The sequence below is a fragment of the Malaclemys terrapin genome, chromosome 9, assembly GCF_027887155.1.
Source record: "Malaclemys terrapin pileata isolate rMalTer1 chromosome 9, rMalTer1.hap1, whole genome shotgun sequence".
Lineage (NCBI taxonomy): Eukaryota > Metazoa > Chordata > Testudines > Emydidae > Malaclemys > Malaclemys terrapin.
Genome location: NC_071513.1, coordinates 14,424,209 through 14,437,462, shown reverse-complemented (window position 1 = coordinate 14,437,462; position 13,254 = coordinate 14,424,209). Strand labels below are relative to the sequence as shown.

General features: G+C 40.7%; 1 protein-coding gene across 4 annotated transcripts in view; it reads right to left on the bottom strand.

Annotated features, from left to right (window-relative positions):
- GRIA3 (glutamate ionotropic receptor AMPA type subunit 3) overlaps positions 1 to 13,254 on the bottom strand; it is a 210,701-nt gene that overhangs the window by 51,472 nt on the left and 145,975 nt on the right. For all 4 annotated transcript variants that reach the window (XM_054039726.1, XM_054039725.1, XM_054039727.1 and 1 more), the window contains exon 12: positions 6,246 to 6,444. In XM_054039726.1, coding sequence (XP_053895701.1) covers positions 6,246 to 6,444 — 199 coding nt within the window. The remainder of the gene's footprint in view (positions 1 to 6,245; positions 6,445 to 13,254) is intronic.

The window sequence follows — 13,254 nt, the reverse complement described above, 5'->3', positions numbered from 1 at the left end:
TTATAACTGGTGTAACGTAATTGTTAGCACATGCTACTGCTTCAGAACATATTCTGGTTGTTTCCTCTACCAACGACAATTTCTTCCTCTGTAGGCACAGGAAGATATTGGGCCAGGTCCTGGGTTGCAGTTAGGGCAGGATTAGGTCTGAAAGGTGACTGAGAGCTGGTTCAAATTGCCCCAGGAGGTGTAGAATGCACCATAACTGAAAGCCTCCTTTGTGCCCCCCATCTTCAGTGGTGCTGGGATTGGGCAAGTCCTTCAGTCACTGTTTGCTCTCATGTTTATGAGAGCTTCTGGTTTCATGAACGAAACTAAGAGAGAAGAGGAAGAGGTATCACTCTGTGGCATCCTTAAAACGGCTTTCTGGGTACTATAAATTGGATGCTGTGTTACATTGGCCTTTGGTTGGCCTAGAAGGTTAGTACAGAAAGGCTTCATTTCTGAGCCTGGTTTTGCATACTAGGATTCTGCAGTATCTGTAGTTTTCTGTGGAAATTGCTGCAAGGGAGGTCCAAGTGCTCAGTCCAGCCACAAAACCATGTAAGATAGGAAAATTTTCAGGCAAAATATTAGTTAGAAAGGAATGGGTTGTTGAGACACGATGGGCTAGAGTAAAGACATGATGGGCACACACACTGACATTAAGAAGGGACACCATCCTAAAGTGTACATGAAGACATAAGATGAAAAAACAGGACCAGTAAAAATTTGGGGTTGGAAGATGAAAACTAGCCTGTGACGTGAGACAAAAGGGCGTCACTGCAGCAGAACCAGAAAAAAACACAGCGAATAGGACAAGGCCTAATGTGGGAGGCAGATTATCCCACATCGGCTACGGTGGGGTTCTTACACCTTCCTCTGAAGCATCTGGTGCTGGCCACTGTCGGAGACAGGATAGGTTTCAGAGTAGCAGCCATGTTAGTCTGTATCCACAAAAAGAACAGGAGTCCTTGTGCACCTTAGAGACTAACACCCATTGTTTCATGTTCTCTGTGTATATATATATATCTTCCTACTGTATTTTTCACTGCATGCATCCGATGAAGTGGGCTGTAGCCCACAAAAGCTTATGCTCAAACAAATGTGTTAGTCTCTAAGGTGCCACAAGGACTCCTGTTCTTTTTGCAGAGACAGGATAGTGGCTGATCCAACCTGCCAGATCCTATGTTTGCTAATAACACTGTTTGCTGTAATAGCGTCCTATACTTGCCCAGTTTAGATTGCAGACGCTTTGCTTTAAAGTCATAATCATTTGCTTAAAACCCACAAAAGTGAGATGTGTCAGAGCTAAGGCTGCAAATCCGCCCCCGTGTACCCAGTTGTGTCCATGCATTGCAGCTCAGATGGTATGAACTCACTCCCTGTTCTTCAGTCCCCTGCATTTCACCTATGGATTTCATCCTTAACTGTGAGGTTCCTGACTTTTGCCAATACGAATCATTCTTTTCTTTTAAAACAAAAATAACATTCAAGGTATTTCAGGTTTAAGTGAAGAGGTGTTGGCTGGTCTGTTTGACTTCCAAAGGCCTTGAGGCTCGCACTCTTCCCAGCCAAGATACAGCACAGGCAGTCGCAATGACAAATGTCAGCCTCCCTGTACGACAGCTAACAAATATCCAGGACCAATGGTAGGAGCGAGGGGGCAGCTCAGCCACCATGTCCACTTGATCCTTGGCTTGTCAGCCGAAGCATCTAACAAAGCTGACAATTAGTGTCATTTGTGATAGGCAATTAGGAACAGGATGCAGAGCAGCAAGTCATTTCACATAGGGCAACAAATAGCCATCAGATGGTAACACTTCTTTTTCTTCACTAGTTTCCTTGATTGGATTCAAGCCAGTGGTCTGGAAATGAAACATTCTGTGGCCCACTACCAATCCTTTGAGTCAGCCAGTTCCCTCCCAAACGTTACTTTAACATAGTTTTAGCGGTCTGATTATGAGATGCCTTCAGTTTCTCTATAAAAAGGAGGAAAGGCAAGATGACAAGATCATTCTAAATGTCCCATACAGCAGTATGTTCTTCTGTAAAGCACCACATTGCACAAAAGCAGTGACGCCTTTATGCCATTTCAAATATTTTCAATAAAATCTAACTAGTCAGCCTATCAACAACTTATTAAACTATACATGTTGTTTTGCAGAACCTTATTGCTAAGCCACTTAATGCTGTCACATGTGATCAATGAAAAGGAGCCATCCAAATTCAAGAGCAAGTTACACTTGTAAATGTCTAGAAATGTGTACTTCCTCTTCTACTGAAGTTTCAATACAGTCCCATTTACAGGAGAATTACTAATTGGTTGTAAAGGTCATCTCTTTGGAATATATGCATATTGGAATTCTGAAACCAATTAGAATGGGATATTAGACATTTTTAGTGCTGAATGTAGATTAATTACACCATATTGATTTGACGTGCTGGTCATATTTATTGAAACTTTAATTGAATGGATTAGAAATGGCTAGTTCTACCATATAAAACCCATAAAGGAAGGAAGTTACATTTCTGAAATTGCTTTCCAGGTTAGCAGTTTTTTCTAGAGAAAGATAGAAACATTTTTGAGTCTTTAATGTGAGTCTTTATGTTAATAAATCTCCAAGGAGAGATTTTCCTTTCATTTTCCCTTACAATAGGAATGAAGGCCCTTTGAGATCATGATGGGAATTGATGAAATCCATTGATTGCCATTTAAATGATGCCTTCATAAGCTAATTGTTGCAAAATTGTAAAACGTTTCTGATCAGAAATAAGCAACTATCATCAAAAACACACATTTCCTTTGGTTGTCAGATATTCTGCGGTAATGAATATCCTTAAACAGCAGCTCACCAATTAGTTAAGATGGTAAATATGGCCTGCTGTGATAACTTTCAAATAAATGTCAGATTGACAGCATTCAGCAGGCTTATTTGAAAAAAGGGATGTTACAGTTCACTTTGATCTACAACCGTCGATGGTGTCTAGCTGGAAGGCATTGCAATGGGTGGGGAAATAGTCAACGATATAGAATAGGTCCCTGGCTGGAACCTGCCCAGAGCGGAAGGGGATGAAAGTTGTTACCATCTGTTCATGTGGAATGAGTCGTTGGCCTCAGTCCAGTTCCTAGTGCATAAATGTCCATGTTACAAAAAACACCAACATAAGTAATACTCACTGGAAACCTTGCCAACCGTCTCAGCAAAGAGGCCAAGGACTGAATGGGCTGTGTACACAGCTCACCCTTAAAGGCAGCTAAGATATTGGGCAGATGAAACTTCCATTAGAGAGAAAAATACCAGGCTTCCCCACCCCCCCCAGTACTGCTCATCTGGCTCCATTCACCAGCCAGTAAAGTCTACTTTGAGAGGAGTGTTCGGAGAAATGTTTAGCTTTGTGTCTTAGAAAAGAGAACTACCCATCATATGCACGTTTCTGTCATGGGTCTTAAGACTATTTCCTTCCTGGTCCAATGCTGCGAAGTCTGTTACCCTCCCCCTCTCTCTATGCATGCATCTACAGTGGGAATTGTTAGCACTTTCCCCACTCCTGGCTATCACCGGTGCAGCTCTGCTGGTGATTACAAAAGGGGAAGCACTAATGTGGCGAGGGTGAGATAGGGCACAGGCACTTTTACCATTGTAACCTCTGGCCAGTTTACACTCCTGCTTCCTCTGTCACTCCCAGCAGTGCTGAGAAAAGTGCTGTAATGTCCTAGTGTAGACAAAGCCCAAAGCACAGAGTGAATATAATCTATGAAGCAGGCATTCGGAAACTGCAAACTTCTTGAAGAGTTATTCTGAGTTTTAAGCCAACATTATTATTAAGTTAGGGAGCTAACAGAGATCGTATAATGAAATATTTATTAAAGGTGTGTGTTCACATAAAGACATGCTCTTTTTCTCCTTCTCAAATCAATGGAAGAAGACTGGGTACAATCAGTTCCATGCTCCAGCATGACACGCAAATTGGTTATTCTCTGGAAGTTAATAATACAACTGAAATAATGCAGAGCTCTCAGGAAAGTAAAAGGTAGACAAGCATTGGTTAATGCCACTCACAGTGCATACAAAGGACTGAGCGGGCCCAGTTTCTGTGCCACCAGTTCCCCCTTTTGTCCTCCTTGTTAGCATAAAGCAGAATTTCGTGCTTGCTCCCTCTGTTGCCGGTGCTCTGCTCTCCTCCCTCCCCATTTTTTTCTTCATGCCTCGACACAGAGCCGGCAGCTCTTTATAGCTCATCCTCATTTAGAACCCTGCTTTCCCCTAGCTTGAGGAGAGTGTCAGAGAACATCCCAAGACTCTTATGAGCACAATAAAGTATTCATACTTTTACTACACTTTGTATCCTTTCAAAAAAAACCCCACTTGCTCCTTTGATCTTGCTCTGACATGTAACCCCACGTTACATCAGACTATTAAGAAAATAAAGAACTCTCCCTAACAATTCCTTTTTCTATATTCCTGGGTGCAAGCTATTCAGATGCAGAATTTTCCTGTAGGAAAAGTGAGGTGCCTGTAAATAGCATCAAAGATTTCTAATACTAGGCCGGCTTTTCTGCCAGAAACATAAATGCTTTTTCTCTCTATACAGATGGTGTCTGTATGTGTATATGGTGAAAGGTTTGTGCAAAATTTTACACACTCAGGTCACCATTAAAAGGGTCAGCATTTATCAATAGTGGTAGAGGAGTCAACACTGTAATGTTTTAATGCATGAAATAGGGTGCAACGGTAGTATCTGATACCACCAGTGGTAAATCGAAATATTTTAAATGGAACTATTGTGTGTATATATATAATATTTATGTTTGGGTGTGTGTGTGTGTGTATGTTTGTACACATACACACATGTGGAGGATAGCCAGAGAATAAACTGCAGAGCATGTAATACATGCCTCTTTGAAAGCTTTACCTACTCTCTGATCACTGATACATTCCAACCTTCTGAGCAGCTTCAAGTAGCCATCAGTTTTTAATAAACCTACAAGAGAAAGGTTCTTCTCCTGTTTCCCTCAAACTGCTACCTGCCCAATATGGGCAATACTCAGTCTTGCACCATTGAAAGCTTTTCTACATATAAAAACGTCACAGCCTTAATGTCTGATCTTTCTAGGCGCTGCAGAGCCATTTGGCCTGGAAAGGCCAGAAGGGGCTTTAAAGTCATAACTTTTTTAAACATACAAAATCTGGTTTACAGGCGTTTGAGGTTTTTTTGGCTTCCACTGAGCCCGTGCTATTCAGCTCATGGCCAGGAAGGCACCTCCCATTTCTTTCAACGATTGATTCCTGGCCACCTGGGATTCCTGCCAAATACCTGATGTCTGACACTGACCTTAAAATGGAGGAGCTCCTCAAGCTAATTGTTACCAACACAACAATACAGCCATTATTCTCCACTCAATTATTAGCATATGCCACTCATACAGCACATGCGGTCTGATCCCCTGACCTTACTCTGGTGAGATTGCAGGAGTAGGGGTTTGGCCCTCAGCCCCTTAACCTGGAAAAATGATCCAATCTCCCAAATTCTTCTGGTCATGGACAGCAGTGAATATAGTGATTAAATGGTAGGCTGCTAATGCAGATATGTACTTTTGGAGCCAGAGCCTGGGCTGATTTACATCAGTGGAAGATCTTGCCCTGGGTTTCCAGTTTTAATAGATATTTACCCGTGAAAAATCCTGAAAATTATTTTTCACCACATCCAATCTCCAGCCCCAGTCCACAAACATAAGCGCTGTTTTATTAAATGGGGGGAGGGGGAGAAAGCAGATTTCTGTACAATACTGAATATTTCCAGCACGCAATTTATCGTATAAAAATGCAAAAGCATGCTTCCCATCCCGCTGTTTAATTATGGCAAAGACAGGCCAAAATTGGAAGTTCTAATGATTATTTATTGACTGCTGGCAATGTGACACACTCAAAGTCACTGCTCCAAGGGTCTTATTTTAAATGTTATGTTGGCCATTATATTGCTGCACCGCGTGCTCAGCTTCTGAAACTGGGTAGCCAAAACTCTTCTTGGAATATTGGATTTTTGGAGGGGAGCTGCCTCGCTACTCAAATTGCCCCAGATACCTAACCCTACTGCTCTAAGCTTCTGATACTACATACTGATGTCAGTGGAACTACTAACAGAAGCAAAGTTCAGCCTATGCAGAAGTGCTTGCAGACTCAGGGTCTTGATTATGAGGCATTTATTATTTAGGAAAATTGTGATACAGGTTTAACAAAGCTGCCATAAGCCAGACTACTTACTCTAAAAAATTCTTTGGTTGAGCCTGAATCCAAGGTTCCATAGGCTATTTCAGTTTGCTTCGCCAGATCCTCTGCACTTTCTATGGGAGAGACCATCCTTTCCACAGTAAGGAAGGCAGCAAGATTGGCAGTGTAAGAAGAGATGATGATGAGTGTGAAGAACCACCAGACTCCTCCGACAATTCGTCCTGAGAGAGACCTATGGTAAAACAGACAGGGTCAAAATTGTTAATCCATTCTGTGTTTGTCTTCTAGAAGGGAAGCAACATCCTAAACTGGGCCTGTAAGGTTTGCATGCACAACCCTTTTGGTGTACAAAAATCCATATTTGCAGATTTTTCTTGTGCACATAAAACGGATGATCATAAGCCAACTCCGGACATCCTTACCCAGGGATTACTTAGGAGAAGTTTCACTGATTGAGTGAAAACTGAATACAGAGCCCAAGAGTTGTCTCTAAGGCCCTGATCCTGCCAAGACTTAAACAGGATTTCAATGGGATGACTTAATTTTACGCACTGTTAGTACAGACATAAGTCTTGGCAGATCTGAGACTAAGTGCATGCGTTCCTACATATCTGTGCAAGTGGGGACATGTACAAATTGTATAGACACAGATCAAAGCACTTTCTTGAAATTTTGGCCTTAAATTAATTTTTAATGAGGCCAGAAGTTGACAGAGAAAAGTTTCAGCAATAAAGCCGAGGATGATACAACTAATGCTTGAAGACTCTATTTGTGCACTTCTTGCTTGGTCCTTGCAAAACCTAGTTATGAGTTTTGTCCCGAGAAAGGAATGAGTAAGGTGATGTGCAGGGTGTTTCAAAAGTTAATTGGATGTGTAGTGTATAATTATTGTGTAAAATACGCAGGTGTAACATGGTATAAATAAGGTAATTTGTAATTTATTTATAAGGAGAAATTGATGTAGTTATTACTGCCTGGCATATCCTGGGTATGCATTTTAAAAGAACCAGAACCTGAAGCAGGCACTTCAGTTCCAGAAGTCAGACACTGAAAGTAGATGAAGGAAGGCATCTATGGGGATTGGAGGGGCCAGGAATAGGTCAACAGAAGTTGACCAATGGAAGCAGAAGATTGGTGAACACAGGAACCCTCCCACTCCCACACCTCCCTACTCATTCTGCAGAAGATCAATGATAGGTAGTGGGTAGAAAAGTCCCATCCAATGCTCTAGGCTAGCTGATTACATGCAAGACTTGGAGATAAATAAACTCCCCACTGAGGCCTGCACAAGGGGAGTTACTCTAAGGGAGCAGTATGAGGTCTGCTCATGCCATGGCACAATGGGAATTAAGGGAGTCTGAATCCTACACATTAGAATGAGGAAACATTCTGGTATATTTTATGTTAATTAAAATGTGCATGTCTAAAACCCACTGTTCCAAATGATGCATGTTACTATTTAATAATTTGGGTCTGCCACATTCCCATCTCAGCCCACACCACCAAAGCAGCACAGGAGTGAAGTGAAAAATCTAATCACTGCCTGTTTTTTCCCTTAGCTTTTTATAAAAATGCAAAAGAAAAAAAACTGTAAAATAAAAGGCTAGTCCTCAGTTGGTATAAAAGAGTGTAGGGATCTTAACTGAGCATAAGGGCCTAAATGCTTGTCTAGGACCCAATCCTGTACTCCTTCCTCAAGCAAAACCGCAATTTTAGGGCATAGTCACACAAGGTACTGAGCACTCTAGTGCCAATCCAACAATGCACTTAAGCATGTGAGTAGTTTCACTGAAGTCAATTAGACTATGTGCATACTTAAAGGTAAGCACCTGCTGATCAATGACACTGTGATCAGTAACACTGCAGAAGATTGGTACAAAATTATCTATTCAACTACTTGTTCTAGTTCTCGCTGATTTCAGTGGAAGCAGAATCAGGTCCCAAATATATATTATATTATTTATGTGTACAGAAATGTTCTACCAAACATTTACAGCTAAGGGTTCTTTCCTCTCAGTATTATAAACAAGGAAAAGTGTCTATTTCGAATAGAAGAGGGGTGGGGGGGAAAGAATCAAAACCAAGCCCCCCCTACAACCTAAAGTTTTCATATTTTTTAAAAGCATGACATATAAAAATCCCTAAGAATATTTATTTTTATGATTTGGATCCTACCATATATAATTAATTTTATACCTGTAATTGCTAATGATTATTTACATGGTGTATCCAAGAAAAAGTGTCAGTAGACACCAATCTTTTGCAGTGATAAAGAAATAGACAATTTCAGCAGTAGGGTTTATAGCAGACAGACCATTCTTGCCCTTGATGCAGAGAAAATGAGAAATTCTGATTATTGGGTTCCTTCAAGGCCCTCTGTGCCACCCCCAGGCAGTGGGTACAAGTTCACCTACCAACAGATAGAGATGAGAAAAAGGCAATATTCTTGTGCTATAGCCCTACCCCATACCTCATAAAGCGGGGGTTGGCTGGCATTGCCCACTGAGGGGATTCGTGAGTAATAAAAATTCTATTCAGTTCTAAGAAAACCCAACATCAAAATACACATCCATAAAAATACTGCCAAAACAACGGAAGCAGAGTTGGAAATCTGGGTTGGGTTAGAGGGACATGGAGAAATCACACTAACAGGTATGAAGTTGCGATTATCCAGTATATCTCTAGCCCAGGGAATATCAACAGCAAATCCCACTGCAAGAAGAGCCGTGGGCTGGTATCCAAAGATACTGCGAAACTGATGGATTATAGCTCCCCTCACTCATCTGCTGAAGTCAATATCTGCAGAGGCCACTTCATCAAGTCTGTAATGATGTGAAAGAGTATGTAAGGCTGTTCAGGCAGCCACATTGCTCAGCTCTAGAAGGGAAGTATTGCCTCTTTGCCCATGAGGAAGAGATGGCTTTCAAGGCCTGAGCTATGACAGAAACCTTCAGTGTTTTGGACAGCATAAGCTTTCTTAATGCAGTCTCACGCTCAATAAGACACACAAAGCACAGAGGTTGTCAAGCTTTCCTTGGGGCCTCCCAAAAGGATAAATAGGTGACTTGACTTTCTAAATTTCAGTTCTCCTGTAGAGTCCATAAGAAAAGCTCTTTGCAGTAAGTTCATGAGGAGTCTTTTTTTTCTCCTCTCAGGCACCCACACAGAATTAGGAGAGGTGGGGAACAGACTTGATCACTACCTCGTTCTGATAACACGAGCAGTGAAAAAGCTTGAAGCTCCAGCCCCCGTCTGCCCAAACAGAAGCTCACTAAAAAGGCAGCTTTAAAGATTAGTTACATCTGTGTCAAGCCAATGTAATGGAGCAGTCTGAGGAATTTGTCTAAGATGTACCTCGGAGAAATAAAGTGAGTACCTGTGAGGGCGTGTTAGCAATAGGATGATATCCTATGTGGCTAAGGGAGGGCAGAGCTTTGAGTTCAGATTACAAGCTGCCAAAGTAAAAATAAAAACAGCTCAGCACATCCACCAAGGAAGCCCCAGGGTTGAGCACTACCCAAAAGGAAGTTGGGACTTGTCAGAACCAGGTTAAGAGGAACCAACCTGGGCCCTTTGACAAGAAAATACAACAAATCCAACATGAGCCTGCTGCAGGAGATGTTACTGATATTTCTCTAGTGACTCCAGGTTTGGGCTACCAGTGAGAAAGGCAAGCAATACAGGAACAGTGAAACCACAGAGCCATAGGATGATATAATAATTTATACAGCTCTGTACACACCCAGAAAGGTAAGCGGTTCTTGTCCTAAAGTGCTTATAATGATAAAAAACAAGACAAACAGACACAAGATAAAATACCTGACGACAGTTCCGGGGCTGGAGAGTCTGGGCATTGAGATAGTGATGAGATGAAGGGAGGAGAGATTGCTCAAAGAGATGGGATTTCCTGAGGGATGTGAAGTGCAAGAGATGATTCTTGGAGGATGAGGAACAGGTTAGTTCTCCAGTTCTCTGATCTAATTCTGTTAAATCTGGAATGAGCTTCTGTTCACTCCAACAGCTGAGCTCATTTCAGAAAAAGCTGGATGAAACCATAGAGCTGTTTCCCCCAGAGTGCTGCAGAGAAAAATTAAACACCCACCACTCTGAAGCAACCTACATTAAAGTAGCTACACGTGGTGATTTGGACGGGTTGGAAAAAAAATCTCTGTGGAAAGTAAAGATGGAAAGCCAGTGTCTAGCCAGCCAGCCAAAGAGCTAGAATGCAACTGGGCAGGGACTGCCAGCCTCTTTTGTCAGGAAAATAACATCACAGGACTTTTCCCTCCCAACTCCATCTGCTGATATGAAGGCTCCTTATACTCACTGCATGGGCTGGTGCAGAGGGCTGAGGGAAAATAGGGTTAGCATGTAAACTCTGAATTTAAATCAGGCTGATAATAAGAGATTACTTATAATTTTACTTGAGCTATTACATAACTTATTGTCCATTACTCAGATAACAATTACAGAGAAAAGGATTACAACTTAAAACACCTACAAGAACCATTGTAGAGAGGTCACACCTGTACAAGGTGTGCAACACTGCTGTTTAAAAAGCTCTTGTTTAAAAAATACAAGCAACCTTTGATGTTTTATAAAATGCACATTTCCTCAGTGAGTCGGCAAACTGTACAACATTCATTTTAAATGATTTTTTTTGGTATTAACTAATTCATACTGAGCTTGAGACAAAGACATGGCAATTGAACAACAGCATTATCAATATAGGGTTTCAGGAGGTGCTTTGAAAGGGAAGTAAACAGAAAGTGAGCATACCTTGAGAGGAAATTTGAAAGGAAGCATGGAGTTAAATGAGAGCAAATTAGCAACAAGAGAAAAACACAACATTATTATGTAAAAGTTGCATTCACTTTGCAGAACAGTAATATACAGAAACAAATTCTTATCTATAATCAAAAGCACCTGAATTTTTCCTCTACTCTTGAACACAAAAATGTGTATTATTTCCTATAAAAATTATAAGAAAAATTTGGCTTTGCAGACATCCATTTTTAATTGGCCTCTTCTTACCAATAAAAGATTAATAAAATATAAGAACGAGCAAGTCTGGCTGGAAAACACTGAACTTCCTCAGGGAAAAATCTGAATCTCTACCGCCACTTTTTCATTCAAGTGTACATGTAATCTGCTATATGCTAAACTGTGAGCCAAGTTCTGCACTTACATCACCAGCAAGCTCACTGAGTGTGATAGAGCTGCATGAGGTAGAAGCTTGCACAGGACTTGACCACATGACCCAAACCCCAGCTGATGAAGGATTACAATAACAGTTCTGACTCCCATTCTCCCACCACAGAAACTCCATGGGAGTTACATGCCTACATGCCTTTGAAAATCTCACTATAAGTAACTCCAATGCCTTTAGGAGGAGTCACTTGGTTTTAACAGTGGAAAAAATAGGTCCCTGGAACTCGACGGCCTTAACCTACCAGACCCATGCAGTACTTTTAAACAAAAAACCTTGACATTGATTCGTAGAACCTGCAAGGAAACAATTTTGCTCAAAACAAGTTACGAATTTGACTGTGCTTTGTGTGGCTTTTTGTTTGCTGTGTAGATTCTCCATTTAGGTAATCTATGTCTGAACCACCACGAGTGGATTCTCAATACTTTAGCTCACTATGCTGATAACACAGTAGTCTTTGATAGCAGAACAAAACAGCTGGAACAAATGTTGATTCCATAGAGGGATGTACTGAACACAGAGAGTAGCTGTTATCTGATTCAGGTTAGACAAATCCTATTACACACAGAGAGTAGAGTATAGGGATATATCCTCTGGAATATCCACAAAAAATACTCACCCATCATAGATCTAACTAGCCAAGAGATGTCACAGTTATTCCACACAAAGGTAGCTGAAAGAGCCTTTATCAGGAAGCACAAAAGTGATCTCTCCAGAATGCTTGTCGGCATCTCTCTAAAAGTGCTGTACACTCTCACACAAGAAATGTATTCAGGCAAACTCACAATGGAAGAATGAATCCCTTTTAATGCCAATAAAATATTATGAAACATTCAATATAATCAATGTGTTATGAATTATGTTTCTTCCTGACAAAGGTATGGATTCAAAATGGAATGCTTGGGAATAGTCCTTTTCTACGGAAAATAAACTAGACATTAAATCAGCTCAATGCTCAAAGTAACAGTATTTCTGGACCTTAAAACATTGTACATTTTTTTCGTAAAAACTCTAACTGTCTGGCCTTCTGTTATCGTTAAAGATAACAAAACAACGGAACGATGTCTTCAATCATAGAATCATAGAATCATAGAATATCAGGGTTGGAAGGGACCTCAAGAGGTCATCTAGTCCAACCCCCTGCTCAAAGCAGGACCAATTCCCAACTAAATCATCCCAGCCAGGGCTTTGTCAAGCCGGGCCTTAAATGGATGTTTCATGTATTAATGGATGTTTCATGTATTAATATTAAGTTTAAAGTTATGGCTGGACATATTTACTGTCATCTCTGTATAGTTGGTATTTCCAAGTCACCTATAATTGTGGCATTGATAAAGATAGAATATATTCAATTCATTATGCAAAATATACAAGGCCGAACAGGTCAAATAGTCACATGAGAGCTTAACAAAAAAAACCCCTATGCACTTCTCTTTACTGTCAATAAACAGGTCTAGTGGAAACAGCATAATGCCTGCAGCTTTCCATGTGATGTCCCAGTGCTTATTTCCCGGTCCTTTAAATTGGGCAAACACATGGTCAACAGCAATTTAAATGTTATCACTGCTCCGTATCTTTAACAGCAAGCAAAGGGGCATAGTTTTGGTACAGATTTTGGGACTAAACCATAAATATTGTGTATAAACATGAGGAACAGGCTAAAAGCTATAGATATACAATCTGGTAGCACATTGGAACACTTACTCATTTAACAGATTTCTTGCTAACATTAATGTATGCACATATTTAGGAAAATGTGTTGTGCATGTAATTTAAAAAAAAATTTAATCACAGTAATCAACTTCTCTTTCTTCACTGCTAAACAATAGAAAT